Source organism: Lepidochelys kempii, chromosome 5 (genome assembly GCF_965140265.1).
Source record: "Lepidochelys kempii isolate rLepKem1 chromosome 5, rLepKem1.hap2, whole genome shotgun sequence".
Classification (NCBI taxonomy): Eukaryota; Metazoa; Chordata; order Testudines; family Cheloniidae; genus Lepidochelys; species Lepidochelys kempii.
This window is the reverse complement of record NC_133260.1, coordinates 65,598,635-65,621,029: the sequence shown is the minus strand read 5'-3', so window position 1 is coordinate 65,621,029 and position 22,395 is coordinate 65,598,635. Positions and strand designations below refer to the sequence as shown.

General features: G+C 40.1%; 1 protein-coding gene across 3 annotated transcripts in view; it reads left to right on the top strand.

The window, feature by feature from the left end:
• The window catches only part of SLCO4C1 (solute carrier organic anion transporter family member 4C1), a 101,224-nt gene that overhangs the window by 58,367 nt on the left and 20,462 nt on the right, over positions 1-22,395 (top strand). For all 3 annotated transcript variants that reach the window (XM_073344597.1, XM_073344596.1, XM_073344598.1), the window contains 5 exons: positions 789-885; positions 2,126-2,247; positions 4,358-4,473; positions 11,362-11,506; positions 14,742-14,937. In XM_073344597.1, coding sequence (XP_073200698.1) covers positions 789-885; positions 2,126-2,247; positions 4,358-4,473; positions 11,362-11,506; positions 14,742-14,937 — 676 coding nt within the window. The remainder of the gene's footprint in view (positions 1-788; positions 886-2,125; positions 2,248-4,357; positions 4,474-11,361; positions 11,507-14,741; positions 14,938-22,395) is intronic.

Sequence of the window (22,395 nt, the reverse complement as noted above, 5' to 3'; positions counted from 1 at the left end):
TGGCTCCCCAATATGCCAACCTCTTCAATGATGAGCTTCAAGAAGAGTTTCTGGATAAGTGCACCATGAAACCAGTCCTGTACCTGAGATATATCAATGATTTTTTTATCCTCTGGACAGACTGTTTAAAATCTCCCATAGATTTCCACCAACTTCAACCACCACCATCCATTCAACAAACTTTCTCTAGAATACTCCCACACTAGCATCAACTTCCTGGACACCAAAATCAGCTTCAACAGTGAACCCTACTGACCATCATATACAATTATCCCACAGGTCACCACACCTGCCTTCATTGATCTAATAACCACCCCAAACATTTTTTATCTACACTCAAGCATAGAATATGCTCTGAGGAGAAAGTCTGGGATATACACCTTAACACACTTAAAACCACCTTTACCAGACAAGGACACTATAGAGAAGTAGATTGCATCATGGAATGGGCCACTCAAATACCCAGAAGTTGATCCAATAAAAACCTATTACTTCACCCACCTTGTCTTGTGACTAATAGCTGTAAGAGATCATGTTAAATTAATTAATATAATTAACAAATGTATATTTTGGTTTCTAAAAATCTTGCATAAATCATTACACTGAAAGTATAAATGTAATTTTCCTTCCCCTGCAAATGCCACGGAGTCTTTTGTATTTTATTGTGTATATGAACCGTTACTGTTACCTGAAACAGGCTTAATTTATTCTTTAACCTTACATTTTAGAACTGTATGTTCTGCTGAGACATGAAATGAAAAACATTTCATCTTTTTATTTCCCTTTAGGAATTGGCTATGCCATGTCACTGCTGGGTCCTGCCCTTGGCTATGTATTGGGAGGGCAGCTGCTTAATATCTATATTGATGTCCCTCTTCAAACAAGGCAAGAGGGTGTTCTTGTTTTCTTCTGTTCAACCAACAGAGTGCTATTTTTATTGATCCCTTGTTCCCAATGGTAATCTACTAAAATATTTGGGTACTTCTTATGGCTTTATTGAGGGTTATGAATTTTGCCATGAGGAGGGAAATAGCTCAGCTTCACTCCGTACAATAGCTCTTCCAGAGAACATAAAGGTTGTTTTTGTGGACTTTTTTGAGAAACCCTCTGACCTGTTAGGCAATAATCTAGTCTTCCCTGAGAACTTCCAAGAAAAGAGACCTAAACGCTAACCTTTTCTGCAAGGAAAAGTTACTCCATTATCAGGAGCATGAGTTTAGTTCCATCTTTTGGAGATGGTGGTTACTACTTCTTTTGTTTATCAACCTTAAAATAAGCCCAAACCTGCCTTCTCAGCAAATGAACAGTTTCTGTCCAGAGACTGACTTTAGTGGTAATATGAGGAATGGGATCTTTTCATTTCAGGGGTTATGTTGCAGGATTTCCACAGTAATATTAGATACAATAAAAAATCTATATGGGTTATCATTCCTCAATGATTTAGGACATAAACAACTAACTTCTTGGGATTAGGAAGAAACCTCTCCCACGGGCATGTCATTGCATAATTTTTCATTTCAGGGGGGATTTCTTTGAAGAATCTGTTACTGAAATGCAGTAGGATACAGGACTAGATGATCATTGAACTGATCCAATATAGCAATTCCTACAATCCTGATTTATCTGAGTTATGGTTGCAGTTTGCTTTTGCATTTTCCTGACTTTGACTTCAGTTCTGCAACTTCAACATGATGGGACTAGTATCTAATTCACATTTGCCTTGTGTAAAAATCCACTGATGGTAAAGACATTCATAATTGTTTTGACATAATTAACATATATTTAGTGATCAGTGATGTGGTGATGACATTGCACCTTACAAAGACCTGATTTTTTCATTACTCCCTTATTAGTCAGTCCAGTACATTCTGGTTCAAGGGTCTCCATTTTGACTTGATTATATTTATAATATGCTGAGTACTTTGTTATACAAAAAGTAAAAGTGAATTTAATAGGTCTAGAAAAGAATGAGGAAACACCTAGTACTTGGAGGCTCTCTCCTAATGCCATGGGATAAACTGAGTGTATAGCTTTTAAAGCCACAATAATTTGGGGCAATATTCTGTGTGACTAGTAAGATGTTTGTGTCATTATTAAATCTGCGTTTTCCAAATATCTTTTCTAGCACAGAGATTGATTCAGATGACCCACGGTGGCTTGGGGCTTGGTGGATAGCATTTCTCTTGTGCTGTTTTGCAACATGGCTTCTGATAGTACCTTTTTCATGTTTTCCAAAGCACTTACCAGGTAAGTATTAATTATCAATCAACTCTTAGGAGGGAGATTGGGCTTGTGGCTAGATCAGTGGAGTGGGAATGGGCACTCTGAGATTCTGTGCTACTCACTTGGCTTACTGTGTGACAGTGGCAGACCTGGCACTGCACCGCCCCTTTGTGGCAGGGGTGGGGTGGAGTGTCAGAACCTTGCCATGCCCAAATGCACATGCTCGCCTCTCTGTGGGTGGCCCGATGCGGTCTCATGGCCCCCCTCCACACAATCACCCCTTGGTCAGGGTAGTGTGCCCTAACAGCTCAAGTCCATATAACTCACTCCCAGCATTGGAGCAGTGTGGCCCAATGGCCAGAGTACATACAACTCCCCCAGCCTCTCCGCAGGCAGGGTAGTGTGGCCTAGCCACCAGAGTCCATGTAACTTGCCCCAAGTGTCAGGGCAGTGAGGCCCAATGGCCAGGGTCCATATAAATCTCTCCCAGCATTGGAGCAGTGCAGCCCAATGGTCAGGGTCCATACAGCTCCCCCCTCACAAGTGGGGTAGTGCAGCTGGAGACACTTGCCCCAAGTGTCAGGGAAGTGTGGCCCAATGGCCAACATCCATATAATCACCCCTTTCTGACAGTGTAGCATGGCCAGAATCCTTATGATTCCAATGGTGTGTTTTTAGGGGAGGTAGTAGGGGGACCCAGTCCCACTCTCTTCACCAGGTTCCAACCCAGGTCCCTGGTAGTGGCAAGTTCTCCTTGCCACCATCTTGGTGGGGATCTGCCCAAAACACAGCAAGCCTCTGTGCAACTCAAACACCATTTTCCTCTAAAGTTCCCCTGGGTCACTTCCTACCATAACCTCCAGGTTCTCCAATTCAGGGTGGGTCCTCTGGTCAGTTCACCTCCTGTAACGTACTCCATCTGGGCACCAAGGTGCATCCCAGCTTGGCTGGCCTCTGGATCCTAGAGCACAGGCTAGCCCTCCTCAGGAGCTGGCAGAATGCCTCCTTCCCCTCTGGTGGTCAGCCCCAACTGAGTAGCTCTGCAGGCTTTTATACCTGTTCTCCAGGTGGAGCATGCCCAGCAGAGCCTCAGGGGCGTGGCTGTCTCTGCTAGGAAGGAAGGGTTAACTCCTGCGGTACCAGTGCAGGGCTGCTCTGCCCTGTCATAGTGACATTGAGCAAATAATTTAATTGTTCTGTACTTTCAGTGTACCATTTGTAAAACAGGCATAATGCCTTGTAGTTAGGGTATTAATTAAGCCTTGTGTAACAGGTAAGCAGTGAAATCCTAGAAGGCTTGTTGGGTAGGAGGAAGACAATTGACCATGGGAGGGTTTTTGAAAGGTTTAATGGGAAATAGGACTGGGGGGAGGATTGAGGGTCTCGTTGAAATAGGCTGAGGGCAGGGGAAGTAAGAGATGTGATGGCTAAAGTTTTAAAAAGAAAATATGACTCACATTAGGCTCCCAAGTCCGTAGTTAGTCCATAGTTAGGTGTTTAAATAAATGACCTGACTTTGAGTGCTGAACACCCAACAGTTCCTACTGACTCAGTCTTGCATTGTAGCCTTTGATTCAGATTCAACCTCCTGCCTTGCTCTATGGGTGGAGCAGTGAGGCATGGATCCAAGTATCCTAGGACAGGCTTATAGACCTTATAAAACCTTTTCTGTTAGTACAGCTAGTATTACAAAGAGGATAGGCTCTTCCCAAAATATTTTTAAAAAAACATTCTGTCTGTGTGGGGAATGACAGAAAAAAGGAGAGAAGGAAGAGGTGAGTTATAAGTATGGGGGCAGAAAGGAGATATAGATGGGGTAAAATGGGCAGGACGGGGTTCAATGAGTCTGAAATTTCTTTTGCTGGGCCTGAGAACACCAACAACTCTCATGCTTGCTGTTGACGTTTTTGCTGTGTTTTTGCTCTCAGCAGAGCTCTACTTTCCATAGGAATGCATTATTGATCTGCTTTTTCACTGTGCATTGTTGCAGTGTCTAGCAAAGTCTGCATGATGTCTCCTCTTTTGGGAAATGGAGCATTTGTTGTAATACTGCACTTTAATTAAAGATAAATTTGTTACAAGCGCTAAGTTACTCATTATTTTCATTGTGTAAAATAAACTTATTCTTCTGTAGGTACAGCAAAAGTACAATCTGAAAAAATTTCTGAAACTCATCATGATGGAAGTGAGGCATTTGTTGAAGACAGGAATATTGGGAAAAATTTTAAAGATTTTCCAGTGGCTCTTTTGGTAAGGTAAACAATAAAGTCAATGCAAGACTTTTAGCTGTTCTTTGCATGTTAGTTTACATAATTTTGAGATACTTTGACCTACTCACAAATGAGCTAACAGCTTCATAGAAATGTAGAAAACTCACTTCCTTTTACACAGAGGCTTGCATGGGAAATAATTCCAGTACTGTTTTGGGACAAGACTATAGGAATAGATACTAGATGGTGGCAAAAGTATACATGTTACATAGTGATCTTCTATTTGTACATAGAGTATAATTTTAACCACAGTCAAGTGGTGTTCAGGGCACTTCCACTCCTTCAAAACATGGAGTCTTGAATGAGCTTCCGAGTCTGTCACTGAGCCATGTAATCAAAGTATCTGGTTTACTCTTGGAGGAGACTGGAATCTTCGAGTCATGTTTAGAAAACCTCACTCTGAAAACTTTCTTCCAGTCAAAATAATTTGTCGGGAAGGAGAGGCAGTCAACAGTTGAAAAGAAAATCAAACTTCAGATATTCGCTACAACAGAGCTTGAATGAACTATGACATTCCTCCTTCTCATGGGAGATTTGGATGTCTGGTGATAAATCATGGAAAGACTTTCACAACCCATACAGATAGCAAACTGCCTTTGTAGGCTTTTTTATCTAAAGTGCGTTAAAAGAGCTGAAATAGTTTTTTTTTTTCTGTCAGTAGTCAGGCTTATATGAACCATCCCTGTATATCTCTGGTTACTTCAGGAGACTAATTTTAACGTGATGTGACTTCTAAGGTTAGACTGACTATACTTTTTCAAAGCATTACTCTTCCATCATACATTAGGCATGAATCCAGGTTTGACCTTTCTGTTACAGATGTACAGCAACCTATATACCTTAAATTATGGGATCTCTCTCTAGATACAACATACGTATTTTGGATGTACTATGCTTTGGAGTTGCCAAAAGAGCATTTTACTGTTCACTCCTGTTACTACTGCACCATGAGGAATCTTTGCATTTAACTGACCTTTGGCTAATTCTTGACCACATTAGAGACTCATACCTGAATCTTTTGTCCTCAAGAGTGAAGTCTGCAACTAGTCTGTTTTTGGAAACATACAACTATTAATAACTTGTTCTCTGAGGATGAATGGTGTAATGGATTTACACTCTCCCATCCACTTTCAGTGCAGAGGTGTGGATACAGCTTTACAATTTTTTTAATGCTTTCCCCCTTTTGCTCAGGATAGGAACTGATGGACTAGAGCAATGATAGTGTGTGGTAAGAGTGAGATTTAAATAATCTTGTAAAATATAATGTTATCTGAGTTCTCACTGCCCTTGAGCCAAGCATAATCCCAAATCTGTAATTCTCTTGCAGATTAGACAACAATATTGGACATGTAATAAATCATTAGACAACAACATCAGATATGTAATTTCTCCTTCCTGAGACTAATACCTATGTTTTACAATCTCATTCTTGATTGAAATGCAGCCTGGGAGAGGAAACATGTTAATGAGTTCCAAGAAGTTAAATAAGAAATGGAACTAGTTAGACACCTTTTCTTCTATAATTAAAAAATGAATTTTTAAAGACAATTTCATAGAGCATCTCTCAATATTGCATTATTTGATGAAATGCTGGGTTTTTAAAAAAATACCATAGAAGATGCTGTTGTCTAGTTGCCTTTAGTGATGTGTTTTCTTTAACAAAAAAGGTATGCCTTAGAAGGGCTATCATTTCACTTAAAAAGTTCATTTAATAAATTCATTTAGTGAAAGAACTTGAGTTCTTTGCGTTACTGCACATGTGGCTCCCACTAATTGTGTCCATTGTGCCCAGCACAGCGGTTTGGAATTTTGACTCTAGCAGTATCTAGTAGGGATTGCGCATGCTCCTGCTTCTGCCACATGTCCCCCCGCTTCCCCCCATTTGAGGTCATAAAGGGCACAGTGACCCCAATCGCCACTCAGTTCCTTTGAACTGCCATAGGCAGTGAGTTGGAACAACATAGTGTTAGTCTGTAGGAACCTTGCTACTTAGTAATTAAACTGATCGTTGGTGATTCTTTTTTTTATAAATAGGAGTTAGTGTTTTGATTATTATTTTATTTAGCTTGTAGGCAGTAGATTAAAAATAGAAAGAGAGAAGAGCACAGTTTATATCAGAACATATATTTCTGGGTTTCAAGCCATGTCCCTCCTCTAGGGGGATTTTTCTTCTGACTCACAGCCATAACATTACTGCCTGGGTAAGGAATATATCATTGCTAAGTGAGCAATTTGAAAGTCCTTCAAGAAGCAGCCTGAACTGACTCTTTTTCTTATAGAAAGGTCCATGAGGGCTATGTTGGACTCAGGTCACAGACCTGATAACAGAGGCTTCTTTTTTCATAACTCATTCTGCCAGCACTCCTATGACCAGAGATGTGACATCTGATTCAGGAGCAGTTAAGAAGACAAAAGGAACTCAGAAGAATCCACCAAAGCAGTCAGGAATCCTTGCTGCCTGAGGACTGAGTGGCTCTGACTTCATGCAGAGTTGTTGTAGCTTTGTTGGTCCCAGGATATTAGAGAGACAGGGTGGGTGAGGTAATACGTTTTACTGGTGAGTTACCTTCTGTTGAATTACCTTCTGAATTACCTTCTGTTGGTGAGTGACACCTGAAAGCTTGTGGCTCTGACTCTGTCCTTTTCCTGGTACTGAGCCCTGTCTCTGGGACCAGGACTCAGGAGTGCAGAGGAGCTCTTCTGAGGAGCCCTTGCAGCCAGTGAGAGAAAAAAGCAGGACTTGGGCAGGTGGTGCCACACTATAACAGAAGGCCAGTTCAGACACCGTCTCTATGTCTTCGGCAAGGAGATCTTTAGGGAAGATCATCTACTTTATTTATTTTTAGAACCAGCTTTAGAAAAGCTGTTCCTCTCAGTACTGGAGCGCTCAGGATGGTCTTCATCAGTGACTCCTTTGTTGGTACCAATGGCTTTTATCAAAGCCTGCACTGACAGTTTCAACCACAGGACAAGCTTCAAAGCATAACTACAGCATCCTCAGCGATGGGAACTTTTACAATTAAATTTGAGCTCCAAAAGATTCTTTTGTGCCTTCACCAGACATCAGCATCACTCCAGAACCTGAGTCATCTTTCCTGAAGGTTTCCCCAATTTTGGTGCCAGACAGATTCCCTCCATGAAAAGATGCAAGGATACTTGTAATGCAAATTTCTTTGAACCAACATACAAATACAATTAAGGATATGAGTCCCATGCAGGTCCTTCAATCTTCTGTTGTGCCTTCGTTGTTAGAAACTTTTTCATCCAAAAACTTTGACTCCTTTTCAGACTGATAGGAGTTCTCTGCAAAAAAACCCCCAAATCCTATTGATGGAAAGAAAATAATCTAAGGAGGCATACGGGGAAGGACCTCTTAATAGATCTGAGGATGCTAATTCTCACAATGCTCTTTGGTTTCCTCCATATTGGCCAAATGTCCCTTTCCCAAATGGTCTGCAACTGTGGTCTTATTGGCCTTCATGGATCACAGTTTTCATGAAATGTTGTCCCACACTATTCGGGATCTATACATAAGTCACCTGTGGCAAATTCTCATGGTTTTATCATTCTCCTTTTCATGTTTAAGAAATGAAGGAACAACAAATTGTAAGCAATCGTGAAATATCTGCTCATCAAGAGAGTCTTCCCAATTTATCACTTGGTCTTTCTCCCTTGCTTGATTAAACTATTTCATGATCCACAATTTTCAGCTGATGATTTAAACCCTGACAAGAATTATTGAAGCATATTGCAAAAACACCAAAAGTTCCTTTGGAGACTATTCAGGAGAAAGTGTATAAATTGTTTGATATCCTAAAACCAACATCCCAAAGCAGGGTTGAACTACCTATTAATGAAGGGATGTTGCAGCCATCAAAAGATCTTTGGGCTACCCCTGCTGTGAGGCAAACCTGCAGCCAAACCAGGGCTGCTCGCTCAGCTGCCCCTCCAACAGACCTGAGGTGAGTAACCGCTCAGGCATGCAGGAACAATTCAGTTTCACTGACTTACCCTTCCAACAGAGCCTGCAGTGACTTAGCCCTCAGGCATGAGGCAGCAACCTATCCCTAAGCCGAGACGGGGTCAGATGACCCCCAGGCTCAGGTATATCCCCAACCCTACTAGAGCTGCAGATCAATCTATGCAACAGCACTACCTGGCCAGGAATCCTCCTGCTACCTTGCACTGTATCAGACTCTCGAGATTCCCAGCCTGCTCTTGATCCTGTTCCTGCCCTAGCCTTGCCTGAGCCCTGTTCCAGTCTAGTCCATGCTCTACTCTGACCTTGCTGAAGAGCTGTTACTGACTCTCTTTAGCCTTGCCTCTGCTTTCTGACCTTCCCTGGAGCCTGGCTTTGACCTGGACCTTGGTTTCGAACCTCCTTGTATCTGGACCGTGTCTACAGAACTGACTTGGTTTGTCCCTGGATTCTGACTATCCATTTTTGATCCCTGGCTTACACCTTGACTCCAGCTATAGTACTGATTCTGGCTTGTCTACAGACTCTGATGTTTGTTCTGACCTTGGCCTGTCCCCAGATCTTGACTCCAGTGCTACCCTTGGCCCAGTCCGGACCTTACCTCTGGCTTCGACCTCTGCCCCAAATATTAGGCCTGACTAGATCTCAGGAATCTCAGTTAATACATTCAATGTGCCAAATTCCATATGGTAACTTTTGTTTCTTGTCATTCCTGCTGTAGATCCCATGGATTGATTCATTACCCTCAACTTACAGGATGCTTAGTTTGATGTGTCAATATACCCCCCACCACAGAAAGCACATACATTTTCTGGCTCTGGAGAGTCATTACCAATTGAGAGTGCTGGAATTTTATTGACACTGAGCATATTCACAAAGTGTCTATCAGTAGTACCAGCCCATCTACTCAGCCAAGGATTCTACATTTACCGTTACATAGATGCGCACGGGAATTCATGAACACAAGCGTAGTCACAGCAAAGAAAATGATTCATTTAGTTTCATCCCTGGGTTTGAGGATCAATTTTAAAAAGTCAACTCTGATTCCATCTCAGTCTACAGAGTTCGTCAGAGTTCTCCTGGACTCAGTAGCAGCAAGAGCATTCCTCCATCAGAGAGATTTCAAAAAATAAAAACAAATATGATTTCTGTACTGACCTCAGAAGACTTAGCTTTACACATTAGTGTCAGAGAACTGAAAGTTGCCAGACTGGTGTGCCAAGTATTTCTATTGCAGATCAGGGGAAGCAGTCTATTAGTCCTTACACACAACATGGCAGCAGTGTTATAACTCAGCAAGCAGGGGTAGCCCACTCTTCTTCACTCTGTCAAGAGGCAATGTTGGGAGCTCTGTATTGCCAGCTCAATAGATCTAGAAGCATTTTATCGGCTGGATGTACAAAACAACCTAGCAGACCCCCTGAGCTGATTGTTTGTTTATGAGTCACCATGTGTGGTCTGTTCAACCAGATGTGGCCAGATACATCTTCCAGTTGTGGCGGTTTCCCCAAGTAGACATATTTATGAAAAAGTCTAACAGAAACTGTCAGCAATTATGCTATCTATGGGGTCACAATTCTGTGACAATTGCCTTTTTAATGGCTGTGGTCAGGCAGACTCATGTACAGTTTGTCATCAATCCTGCTCATTCACAGGTTATTACTAAAGATGAGAAAGGACTAGGCCAGAATCATACTTATAGCCCCAGCATAGTCCTGTCAACACTGATTTTCCACTCCTCACTCTATTGTCGAGACTATGAATTCCCCATTTGAACTGTTGGCTACCTGCTCTCTACTGCACCTGTCAATGAAGGTGGCATTTTTGGTGGTCATTACCTTGGCCAAAGAGTAGGGGACCTGCATGCCTTAATGCTGGAGCCTCCATATACAATCTTTTTTAAGGAAAAGATTTACCTGTGTCTTCATCCAAAGTTCGTCCTAAAGGTGGTTTAATATTAGCATATAAACCACCCAATTTATTTGCCCATATTCCATCTGAAGCTTCATATAAGCAGGGAGGAAGAACACTTGCATACCTTGGATGTCAGAAGAACTATACTGTTCTACCTCAACAGACCCAGGCACTTCTGTAAATACTCCCAGCTGTTCATAGCAGTGGCAGACAAAATAGGAGGACAATCAGTTTCCAGCCAGAGAATTTCTTCCTGGATGGCATCCTCTATATGCCAGAGTTCTCTTGCCAACAAAATAAAACCACCTGCAATTGCGGTGGTAGCTTTGTTGGTGGGAGAATGTCTCCCACCAACAAAGCGCTGTTCACACTGATACTTTTTGTTAAAACTTTTGTCGGTTAGGTGTGTTTGTTTTTTCACACCCTGACCAACAAAAGTTTTAATAACAAAAGTGCAGTGTAGACATAGCCTGTCTCCTTGCTTCTCCCTAATCACTCATTAACTTTTGGCCCCAAACTTCCTCCCTCCCCCCACAAGAGAATATAGTTAGAAATAAGAGGATGCAAAATATTCTGTTCTCTCCCTTTTTGTGTGTGTTTGTCTTTGCTTTCTCTTGTTATTTAGCTCTCCTGACAATATGATCTCTTTCTTTGGGAGGCTTTAGCACAGTCTAATAGATGGAAAACGTATCTCTCAAACATCTAAAACTAGAATGGACAATACATGTGCACTGGAGAAAAATAATCCTTTGAGGCTAATTTCTGATAAATCTATTTCAGTTGTGGAAGAGTAGAAAATCATATTCAGAATTTCAGGGCTTGCAATCCTTTGGTTTAAAAATCTTGGGTATCAGCACACATTTAAAACGTTATTTTTAAACACACTGTAGTTTCTATTTGTATTAAATAAATTCAGTAAAAGTAATATTATAATGAAGTAATGTACAGAATACTAAATAAGCTTTTCCCTCCTAGATACTGCTGAAGAATCCTGTGTTGATGTGTTTAATAGTAGCTGCTTCTACAGAAGCTTTAGTTGCCACTGGCTTTGCCACATTTCTGCCAAAATTTATAGAAAATCAGTTTGGACAGTCATCCAGTTACTCAGCTACACTAGGAGGTAAAGGGTGTTTCAATTTTTTAAACTCTTTAAATAAAAATATCTTGTGCTATATATATATTGTACTGCCTATGTTAATTAGCTGGTAGAGGAGAGAAATTAATTTGGGATTGGTATGTACTTGCAATTGTAGAGTTTCTGTAACCTTTAATACATAAATATTTTTAGCAAAAATTGGTCTTTTTATTACAAAATGTGAACTTCAGAGCAGCAGTGGACTCTTTCCCACACCATTCCACTCAGTGGCCTTGCCTACACTAGGAAAACTATCACCTGTGATTCACTAGTGGTGCACCTCTGCTAGAAGAAGCTGTAGCATCAACAGAACTCCAGGCATTTTTATCACTCATTGTAGGGATAGACAGTGTTGTAATAATTTGGCCTACAAATTTACCCTAATTGAGAGCTCAATTGTAAAAAAAAAAGTGTAAATTCATAAATGTCACAATAACCTGTAACAACAAATGTTGATGGGAAATGGTGCAAAACAGAGACAGACTGAATTAGTCAAAACAAAAAGTGAGGCTGATCCTCAAGTACTGTATTAAGATCATGCTTGATGAACAAGGAAAGTATGGAACCAGGAATCAGTGAATCAAAATTGGTATGTTGGAAATTAACTGGTGTCCAAAATAATGGGGGAATTGTTAACCACCACTCCATTTCTGGCTCCTTCAAGGAAGATTTTGGGAAGAAAAATTGGCCACTGGCCTGAGCTTCACCAGCATAGTTGCCACCCCCACCATCTCCAGCGACCCTAGACCATCTTCATCCTAATGCTGAATGATGTCCTGAGCAGATCAGGCTGGAGGGAGGGAGTCAGATGACACTGCTACCTCCACCAGCTGTGGCTGAATTCTAAATACCACCTGGGATGTGAGACTTTCTGTCCCACCTCTCCACAAATGTATACTTTTTCCTTCTCTACCATATTTCTTCTCTTTCCAATCTCTCTCCTTTTTACTTCTGTCTAATTAGAATCTGGCTTACCTGGCCAAGACTGCATATTTGGCCACACTGCTGCAAGCCTGTGACCAGAAAGAGGCAGCTAAAAGCAATAACCTAACAGCTTGATGCTGGTACAAGTTTGACAGGTCTTAGAGTAGCTGATAAGACTGTGTGCCTTGCCTGTGTTTTTCCAGCTGTGAGGTTGCAAGTGAAAGGCAATTAGATTTTCTATCTTTATTATTCTGTTCTCTCCTTTTTTGTGTGTGTTTGTCTTATTTTGTCATCTAGGAACTGGGACCAGACTTTAACAACATGAGCAAGAACAACAGTTCCAGCCCATCTCAATTAACTGTATCTCTTTTCTCTAAAAATCTTTAATACCATCTAAGTCACTATCAGAAAAGGTTTTTTTTTCTTTCTAAAGGCCTCAGTTGGCATGTGACCAGGATTTATCACCAAATTTGGTCAACTGGTTAGATCATTAGCTTCCCTGGCCTGTGCCGGGTACTGACAGGGAGTGCGATGTGAACGCTGATCCATGCCCCTCCATACTAAGTAGGCTGAAGTCTCCATATACAAAACTCTGAACCTTGTTTAAAACTTATGTTGAACAGTGACTGGGTTATATTAACACCTTTGATTCTTTGGCCCCATATATTCTATCTCACTTAATTCAACAGACAATATATTAATAAAAATGTCTCGAGTCCTGTTGACATGACAGTTTCCACCTTTGCTACCTCTGGTGAATACCGTTTATGGTTTTCTTAGGATAGACTCAGCTAAAGTGTTAATCCATAGGAAATTTAGATATAGTCTGAATGTCACTTGAAGTCTGCTTAACTTCAAAGTTATTTTAGGGTAGAGGGGAAGAAAAGGCAATTGGGAATTTTGTTTGCAATGACTACCACTTTGTTCCTGATCCAATTGCCCTTGACCCCTGGCCTGGCTGCTCCCTGACTCCTGTTATTGGCTCTCTCCTTCCATGGGACTCTCATCTTCTGTGCTGCCAGCAGTTGTGGGATGTAGAATTTTTTTGTGATAGAAAAGAGAAGTGGAATTGGTGTTGGGCTTATTTTATGCCACCACAATGATCTGTGTTAAATTTGGTCTTTAATACCAGTATGTTTATTAATGGCCTAGAAAAGGGAGTAAACAGCATCTTAATGAAATGATGATATCAAAGTGGGAGGACTGAAACAATATAGAAGAACTTGGGTATACAGATTAGAAAGGGATGGAAAATAACAATGAATGAACATGTTGAGAAGAATAAAAGTTAAAATACCATGCAATAAATTAATTGAAATCAGATATTCAATTGCATGGAGCAATCTGAAAAGCAGTGTGGTTGAAAAAGACCATTAGGCTTCTGGTGTGCTGAGTCCACTGCCTAATTGTTAAGATTTTGTGGGTATTCTGGGAAAGCAGAGTTTTAAGGCGGTTAATAAGAGAGTTTTGCAGATGTTGATGGGAAGCTCTTATAAAACAAGAGGGGGCAGAATGGGAGAAAGAACAAAGGTGCTTGTTTGAAAATTTAACAAGCGTGTGATGGTGGCTGGCATCATGGGCTGAGCAAAGGGGAATTGGACCCTCTTGGTTATCAGTGAGCTACCCCACACCACAATTACTGCCCTTGGAACCTTTCAATCTATTGGTTCTTTGATGACAGTGAAGGAATTCCCTGCAGGAGTTGCTATTTCAGTTGTTGCTGTGATTCCACTTATCCCAGTTTAGCTATGACTGCTGCAGGTACTTACTTCTACTGCTTCTTTGCCTTCCTGGAAGGTCTCATCCCTTTATTTCTTCTGGGTTTATTTTTAACCCCAGAAATTGCTCAGAAAATGAGATAGGGAGATTGTCTGACAAGGGGTTTGGAGGACCAAAAAAGCCCAATATCTGCACATCATTGGAATTCATTATGGAAAATCTTGTGCTTAAAGTAGCAGTAGACTGTGTGGAGGAAGGTTCCCAGCTGACTGAAGGGTGCCCTAAAAGGAGTGCTATATTAATCTAATGTGTCTACCACACAATCTAAGATTGGGCTGTGCCTTTGGCAATAAGAAGTTTGAAACAACAGCTAAATAATGTGAGGTCACAGATGCATGCATCTAAATCTAAAGAGAATCATTTACGTTATTTTTTGTGAGAACTGTTATAAAAGTTCATTCATGCCTTTTGAAATTCCAGTAATATAGTTTGGAAATGACAAAAAATCAGGATACACCCTAAATTTTGATTATGTCTTGCATTTTTGTGTAATTGATGGTGTCTCATTTTACTCTAGGGCTTGTATTAATTCCAGGAGCAGCACTAGGTCAAATCATAAGTGGCATCTTGGTTTCCAAGTACAAACTGGATTGCAAAAACATAATCAAGTTCATATTAGGTACTTGCTCAGTGGCTCTAATATTAAACACGGTGTTTGTGTTTTCTAAATGTGGGAATGAACCATTCGCAGGTGTCTCTGAAACATATAACAGGTAAATATAGTTTAATGTACTCTTGGGCTTGGTAACAATGTTCAAAATGAGTAAACTGTTTTACAGTGCATAAATACACTTTTCAAATTGTCTTGTTTAATTTTCTTTAATGTATGAAAAACATACTTCGAGAAAGTTGAGAATCCTCTCCATAGTTAAGTCCTGCTAGCAGTAGATGAAAACAGGAAAGTTCTTGTGATGTTATATGTCCTATAAAAGGGTCTGGCAGGCTGACTATGCTCAGCTATTATTTCTCTGTCTCTTGCAGATGTGGGCAGCTGGTGTGGTTCCTTAGGTTAGATGTCTGTGTTTCTTTGGAGAATGTTTTCCCTCAACCCTCTTCAATTTCTGTTAGAGGTTGATTAATTTATGCAGGTTTCTTTCTTGATAAGAGAGTCCTATCCCCTGCTCTTTTATTGAAGCACATTGAAGGATGGCACGGAGGTTGAAGTCTTAGCTTTGCTGCTTTGGCAGCAAATGGTCTGCAACCAGTGGGCCTCCAGTTCTGTTGTGTACCATTCTTTCTTAAAAGACTGGGAGGCTTCAGCTCTCAGAGTAGAGAGAAACTTAGCCCTGTAGTTTTACCTTTGCATGCATACCTGCTTCTTAGCTGAAAGGCATTTTGAGCCCAGCAACTTAACTGGTAAATTGATCTTGCTTTAGGTGGTGTGAGGTAGGCCTCATTTGAGACCAGGTACCATCATGTCAATCATATATGCCAGTCATGCAAAGGGCCATGGCCTTCCTGGATAGAGAACATGAGCTGCATCGGTCTTGCCTTTTTGGCCAGGCAGCAGGATAACCCTAGTTGCTGAAATCTAGACAAGGGTGTTTTTGCTTACTTGGGGTATATCTACACAGCCACAGGAGCAAGCCTTCCAACCTGGGTTGACAGACTTGGGGTAACATGGCTCATGTTAGTGCTCTAAAAATATGTGTGTAGACAGCACTTTGAACTTGTGGTTTGGGCTGGAGCTTGGGCTCCAAAGTCCATCCCCCCTTCCTTAGTTTCAGAGCCTGAGCATCAGCCTGAACCAACTTAAAAGTGCTGTCTTCACAGCTATTTTTAGAGTACTAGCACAAGCCCTACTAGCCCAACTCTGTTAACCCTGGCAGGGAGTCTTGCTCATAGGGGCTATGTAGATGGTGTCACTCCTTCTGTGTAGCTCCCTTAGTTGTCTGAACTGCTTTCTGGAGACAGAGCTTGATTCAGCCTTCCTGGCCCTGATTTAGGAATTCTTTCATTTTTCTGAAGTGTCCATACCTCCTGTGCAGCTTAACATTTTGCTTCTAATTTTATCAACTGTTTTTCGTTACTTTGGGATGGGTGCATCAGTGAAACATGGTCTCTTGGGTCAGATGCTCCTCTTGAATTATTCTTCCCCTCTTTTATTCTTGCATATCCTCTACTGGATACTGTCCTGTAATATGGTCAATAAAAAATCCAGGTACTACAATGCTAAATTGTATTCAAATCAAATGAGAGCTACCTTTTTTCTATCCAAATTAGACAAAAATCTGACCTACATGGGATAGAATTCTAGTCTTAATGTGGCTTCTTCTGAAAAAAAATATGGAGGAAAAAGGATCAGTCAGAACAGTGTTAAATACTAAAAAATACATAAAGTTATATTTTAACCTTACTTTCAGAACAACGGGTTCCAGAGAGTGTACTTATAGGAGTTGTTTTAAATTCCAGTGGGTAAGTAAATCTACACAGGTAGATAGTGATAGCAGTATTTTAGAACACTTTTTAATTGTGGTTGGGGAGTGTGTTCACAAATAGGTAAAGAATTTTTGTTCCTTATTATCACAGTAGTGCTTAGATACTGCAGCTTGGATGGGGCCCCATTATGCTACAAACACAATAGGAAGTGACAGCTCCTGACCCAAAAAACTTTCATACTGAGTAGATCAGACTGACTCTGAATGTGGGGGAAGGGTGGAACAGAGGTGGAGTGACTTGTCTAAATGGAGTCCAACTCAAGTGTCCTATCTACTGGACTATATTAGCTGTTTTTGAAACTTCCAATTAGTCTGATTCTATGCTTGAATCTATAAGGATTCTGGTCTCTTTCTGTTAATGGATTTTGACTTCTTGAGCAACTTCAGCATTTCCATTTGACATCCAGTCTCCATGCGGCCCTTCTATAAGGATAATCAGCTTGCCCTTAATGTATAAGAAATTTTGTTTCATTCCAGAACACCAGTGTGTGTGTGTGTATACACACACACACACACACACACACACTAGTATGTGCAGGTGGCTGCATGCAGTGAAGAGAAAGCAAGTGGTGTGTCCTAGTATGCCGAACTACTTTGGTGCAAAGCAAAACACCTCAAAATGACCATCGTTGGTGATATCTACTTTATCCATCTTGTCATTGATACATTTGAATGTGAACAAGTTTAATAAATTCTAACCTAGGATAAGGGAGACAAAAGTTACAGCTTACATTGTTATACTTGAAAATTACTCGGTGTTTCAATAGCCTTCTAACTTTATATTCTAACTCTGTTGGTCTTTACAAACATATAATGTATGATACTTTAAAAGAATAGTTTTAGTATTATTATTTTAATTTTCTATTCAGAAAGCCCTTTTAAAAATGCAGATTTTTTAAAATGCTATCCATTTAATGAGAGATTTTCAAAGGCACAAATAGGAGATGAGAACATAAGAATGGCCATACTGCGTCAGACCAATGGTCCAGGCCCAGTATCCTGTCTTCTGATAGTGGCTGGTGCCAAATGCTTCAGACGGAACGAACAGAACAGGGCAATTATTGAGTGATCCATCTCCTGTTGTCCTGTCCCAACTTCTGGCATTGAGATTTAGGGACATTCAGAGCACTGGTTATATCCTTGACCATATTGGCTAATAGCCGTTGATGGATCTGTCCTCCATGAACTTATCCATTTTATTTTGTGAACCCAGTTATAATTTTGGCCTTCACAACATCCCCTAGCAATGAGTTCCCCATGTTGCATGTATATTGTGCAAATAAATACTTTGTTTTAAAATTGTTGCCTATTAATTTCATTGGGTGACCCCTCATTCTTATGTGAAGGAGTAAATAACACTTCCTTATTCACTTTCACCACACCATTCATGAATTTATAGACCTCTATCATATCTCCCCCACCTTAGTCATCTCTTTTCTAAGTTGAACAGTGCCAGTATTTTAAATCTCGCCTCAGATGGAAGCTGTTCCATACCCCTCATCATTTTTGTTGGCCATCTCTGTCCTTCTCCCAATTCTAAATTATCTTTTTTGGGATGGGATGACTAGAACTTCATACAGTATTGCAGCTGTGGATGTATCGTGGATTTGTATAGTAGCAGTATGATATTTACTATCTTATTATCTATCCCTTTCCTAATGATTCCTAACATTCCATTAGTTTTTTTGACTGCCACTGCACATTGGGCAGATGATTTCAGAGAAACCATCCATGATGACTCCAAGATCTCTTTCTTGAGTAACAGCTAATTTATAACTCATCATTTTGTATGTACTGTTGGGATTATGTTTTCCAGTGTGCATTATTTTGCACTTGTCAACATTCAGATATTCAATGTTTGATGCTACAGTTTAATTATGATAAAAGATTTTTTGGTTTGAAATGCTTCTTTGAACATAAGTACTCTTTACAGTTTTTTTGCTAGTTTTTAAAATATTTGGAATTGATACATGTTTTAAGAGAGAAGTTGAGGACCTGCTGTAGGAAGAAACAGCTTATACAAATGTTTGTGGCAATCTGCATATGGTACTGCTGATTAGCCAAAAAAATCCTATTTGATTAAAGACAGTACCAGCAAAGGGACCTTTTAAATTTGCAGGCTTTCACAGAAAGCTCAAGTGGTAGTAAAAACACTCATTTCTGTCACACAGTGTCTCCGAAGAGATTTAAATTACTCCTATTTCATAAACAGATAAAAGGACACACATTGCTGTGAATCGAGCAGAATGAAAAAAGAAAATATCAGCTATCCTGAAACTCAGACAACTCAACAGCAGCCAGTTATTCTATCATGCAGTGACAGAGCTAGAGGCAACTCCAATTGTTTGAGGGTCTGCCAAAGAGCCAGATGGTGTTGTGGAAAATAAATTCCATGCTCTGGTACCTAGGGATTCTAGCTTCCATTTAAAGATAAGCATAAACATGAGTGATATGCAGTGCAACTGGGTAAATGACTTCTCAATATTCCACTCCCAGTCCTCATTCTTTAATTTTAGAAAAGGACTTAATATGTTGTCAGAACAATATGGTGACAAAAATAGGACCTTTATTTTGATTAGAAAGTGCAGTTCTAACTTTTCTGTCTTTTGCTCTTGCTGCCATAAATTGAACTCTTTTTTGGCCCCCAGTGGCTCTAAACCAAGTACACACAAGTGAACCCATGCGCTCCTACAACGTGCATGAAAGAGGTATTTGTGTCCTAAATGGTCTGGGAGAGCAGGGATCTTAAATATCAGATTTAGCCACCTCTTATGTGCTGAGGACTGCCCAGTAACAATGTCATGCAACTGCAAAAAGTGGACAGTGAAGAACATCAGAAATTGTAGCATAAGCTGGAAACCGAGAAATTGAGATACATTAACCTAGGACAGATATGCCTCATTCACTTTATGTGAATTATCAGATGGAGTTCATTTTATATGAATTATTTTGGGGCAGTTCTTTGGCCTGTGGTATACATGAGGTCAGACGTGATGATTGCAATGGTCCCTTCTGGCCTTGGCATCTATGAATCTATCTGTATTAGTATTCATGAATTAAAGTCAAAACTCTCTCACACATATAATAGGAAAATGACACAAAACATGGAGTTTGAGAGGTAGGCTGTTTCAAAGTAGAAACAATACTAGATTCATAACTGAATAAATTAGATACTTTCAGGATACCGTAGTCTAGTGAAATATTCTTACTTTTTTAAAATAAATTAAAACATAAAACAAGACACACATACACACACACACCATGAAATGGTGACTGCCCACAAACTACTAAAGAAAAATGTGAGAATAAGAGCAAAACATTGGTATGTCATACATGGTTAAATGCAAAAACACAATAATGCAAATTTAAAGTCACACATGTAAGGCCATGGGCTAGGATTTTCAAAGGAGCTGAAGGGAGTTGTTGCCCACTTGCTACTGAAATTCAAAAGAGTTGGACACCTAAGTCCATCTTACTGCATTGAAAATCACTGGCTTAAAAGTCATGAAGTGACTTTTAGGGTTTAAGGTTAAACAACCTTAAATTTCACAAAACCTGCTTCCTTGCACATATCACCATAGTGTCTGAGTGCCCCACAATCTTTACTCCTCAGCATCCTGTTAGGTAGGGAAGTACTACTATCTCCATTTTACAGATGGGAAACTGAGGCAGAGAAAGACTTGTCCAAGATCACACAGGAAGTCTGTGAAGGAGCAGGGAATTGAAGCTAGCTCTCCCAAGCCCCAGACTAGTGTCCTGTCCACTGCAAGGCTGTTTTAAAAATTCTAACTCATTTTCTGAGCTTTCGATTCCTAATTATATAATCTTAGTGCTGCATCAATTTACAGTAGATTTGAAGTTAATAGTTCTTTTGAATATTCATTATTAAATCTTTTTATATTCACATAGGTTTAAAGTAAAGAAAATTGCTCCAGTGAGCTAACTTTAAACTTTTTCTTCAAACAAGGCATTTTGCTGGTTTTGCTAAGATCTAAAGTGAAGCCACCCTCAAGGAAAATTTGTACAGAAGTTTTAACATTTTGAACATCTAACATAGGAAACCTGGATTTGGAAAGTGCACACTTAACTATGGGAAGAGATTATACATGCAAAACTCTATCCCGAAAGGAAAAGAGAATTTCGTTGAAAACTGAACATGTGAAACAGAACTGAACTGCAAAATCTTTTGTATCCATAACTCTGCAGTATCTTTTCACTAAGATAGTGAACAGGTGGAACCAACAGATGCAGCTGAACCATTGGTGATCATGATTAGCAGTAGGTCTATAAAAATCCATGCTCTCTTCAGCATAATTTCTGCAACCATGGTTGAATCCCGCCTAGTTGTTGCAATGATGTCAAAGACTTCTTGTCTGTCTCAACCCTCACAGCTAAACTTATCAGCACCATTTCAACTACACTCATTTCTGGCATCCATTGGCAACAGTTCATTTTTATCTTGTCCATCGTGTTACCTCTCAGAGGGCTTGACGTACAAAATGACTGGGAAAGAAAAGGGGATTTAATAAAATAGCACTTCTCCATAGGTTCTTCAGGAAACTTTAGAACAATGCACAGCTAAATCTGTAGACATGGTAACTGGTAGAGATTCTATGAGCTTGTGGGAATTTAATCACATGACTGACTCCCACTTTGAATGTGGTGTGGCTAAATTCCTAGGTACTGAACTGATGACTCATTTCTTTGAGAATCTCTCTTTACAAGAGTGGTTTGACTGATGCTTGAGATGAAACTGAATATAGTCCCATGAAGTTGGGAAGTAGGTGGGTGTTTATTGTTTTGTTTGGAAATTTTGAAGGCAGCCATCATGATGAACACTACATCTTTGTAGAAGATAAGATACTTTTATGCTCTTTTCCTTTGTATCAGCATAGTACCAACCTTTCTACACCTATTAATGTTGAAAATCATTTATTGTAAAACTTTTGAGTTCAGACACAAAGAAACAATCCTTGATATGGTGCTGGTATCATTTTGTGCTCTGATTCTCACCAAGAAAACTTAATTAGCAATAGTGGTGATTTTGAACAGTTGAAGTGTCAGAATGGTTCACTTGAGAACATGGATGGAAGTAATACACTGTACATTCTTGAATCTATTATGATAATATCTAAGGCGCAAAACCTCTCCCACCAACATTCCCTTCACCTCCTTGAGCAGTTGAAGAGCAGGAATGCAGTGAAATCACTGCCGTTCTGCTGGCACGCTGAATGCCAGTCTCTGTTTTGCAAAAAACTACATATTCCCTATGAAAAAAGTAAAGGAGTACTTGTGGCACCTTAGAGACTAACCAATTTATTTGAGCATAAGCTTTCATGAGCTGTAGCTCATTTGAGCTACAGCTCATGAAAGCTTATGCTCAAATAAATTGGTTAGTCTCTAAGGTGCCACAAGTACTCCTTTGCTTTTTGCGAATACAGTCTTAACACGGCTGTTACTCTCTGAAACCGGTCATATTCCCTATGAGGATTGTGAGGGTGTATCAGCTGGTTCCACCAGTCAAGCTTCCCTGGAAAAGTCGTGGAGCAGCTGTGAAAGCTTCCCCCACTTGCTTCAGTTGCATTACAGTCCATGTGCACCAAATAAACACAATAGCCTTTTCTCTGTGTGTCTGGATTTGCTCTTTGATAGAAGCATTGCAAACTCAGTTTTCAATATATTTTTGAAAAATGTAAGATGTCTGCAGAAGATTCTGAGATCTGAGTTACCCAG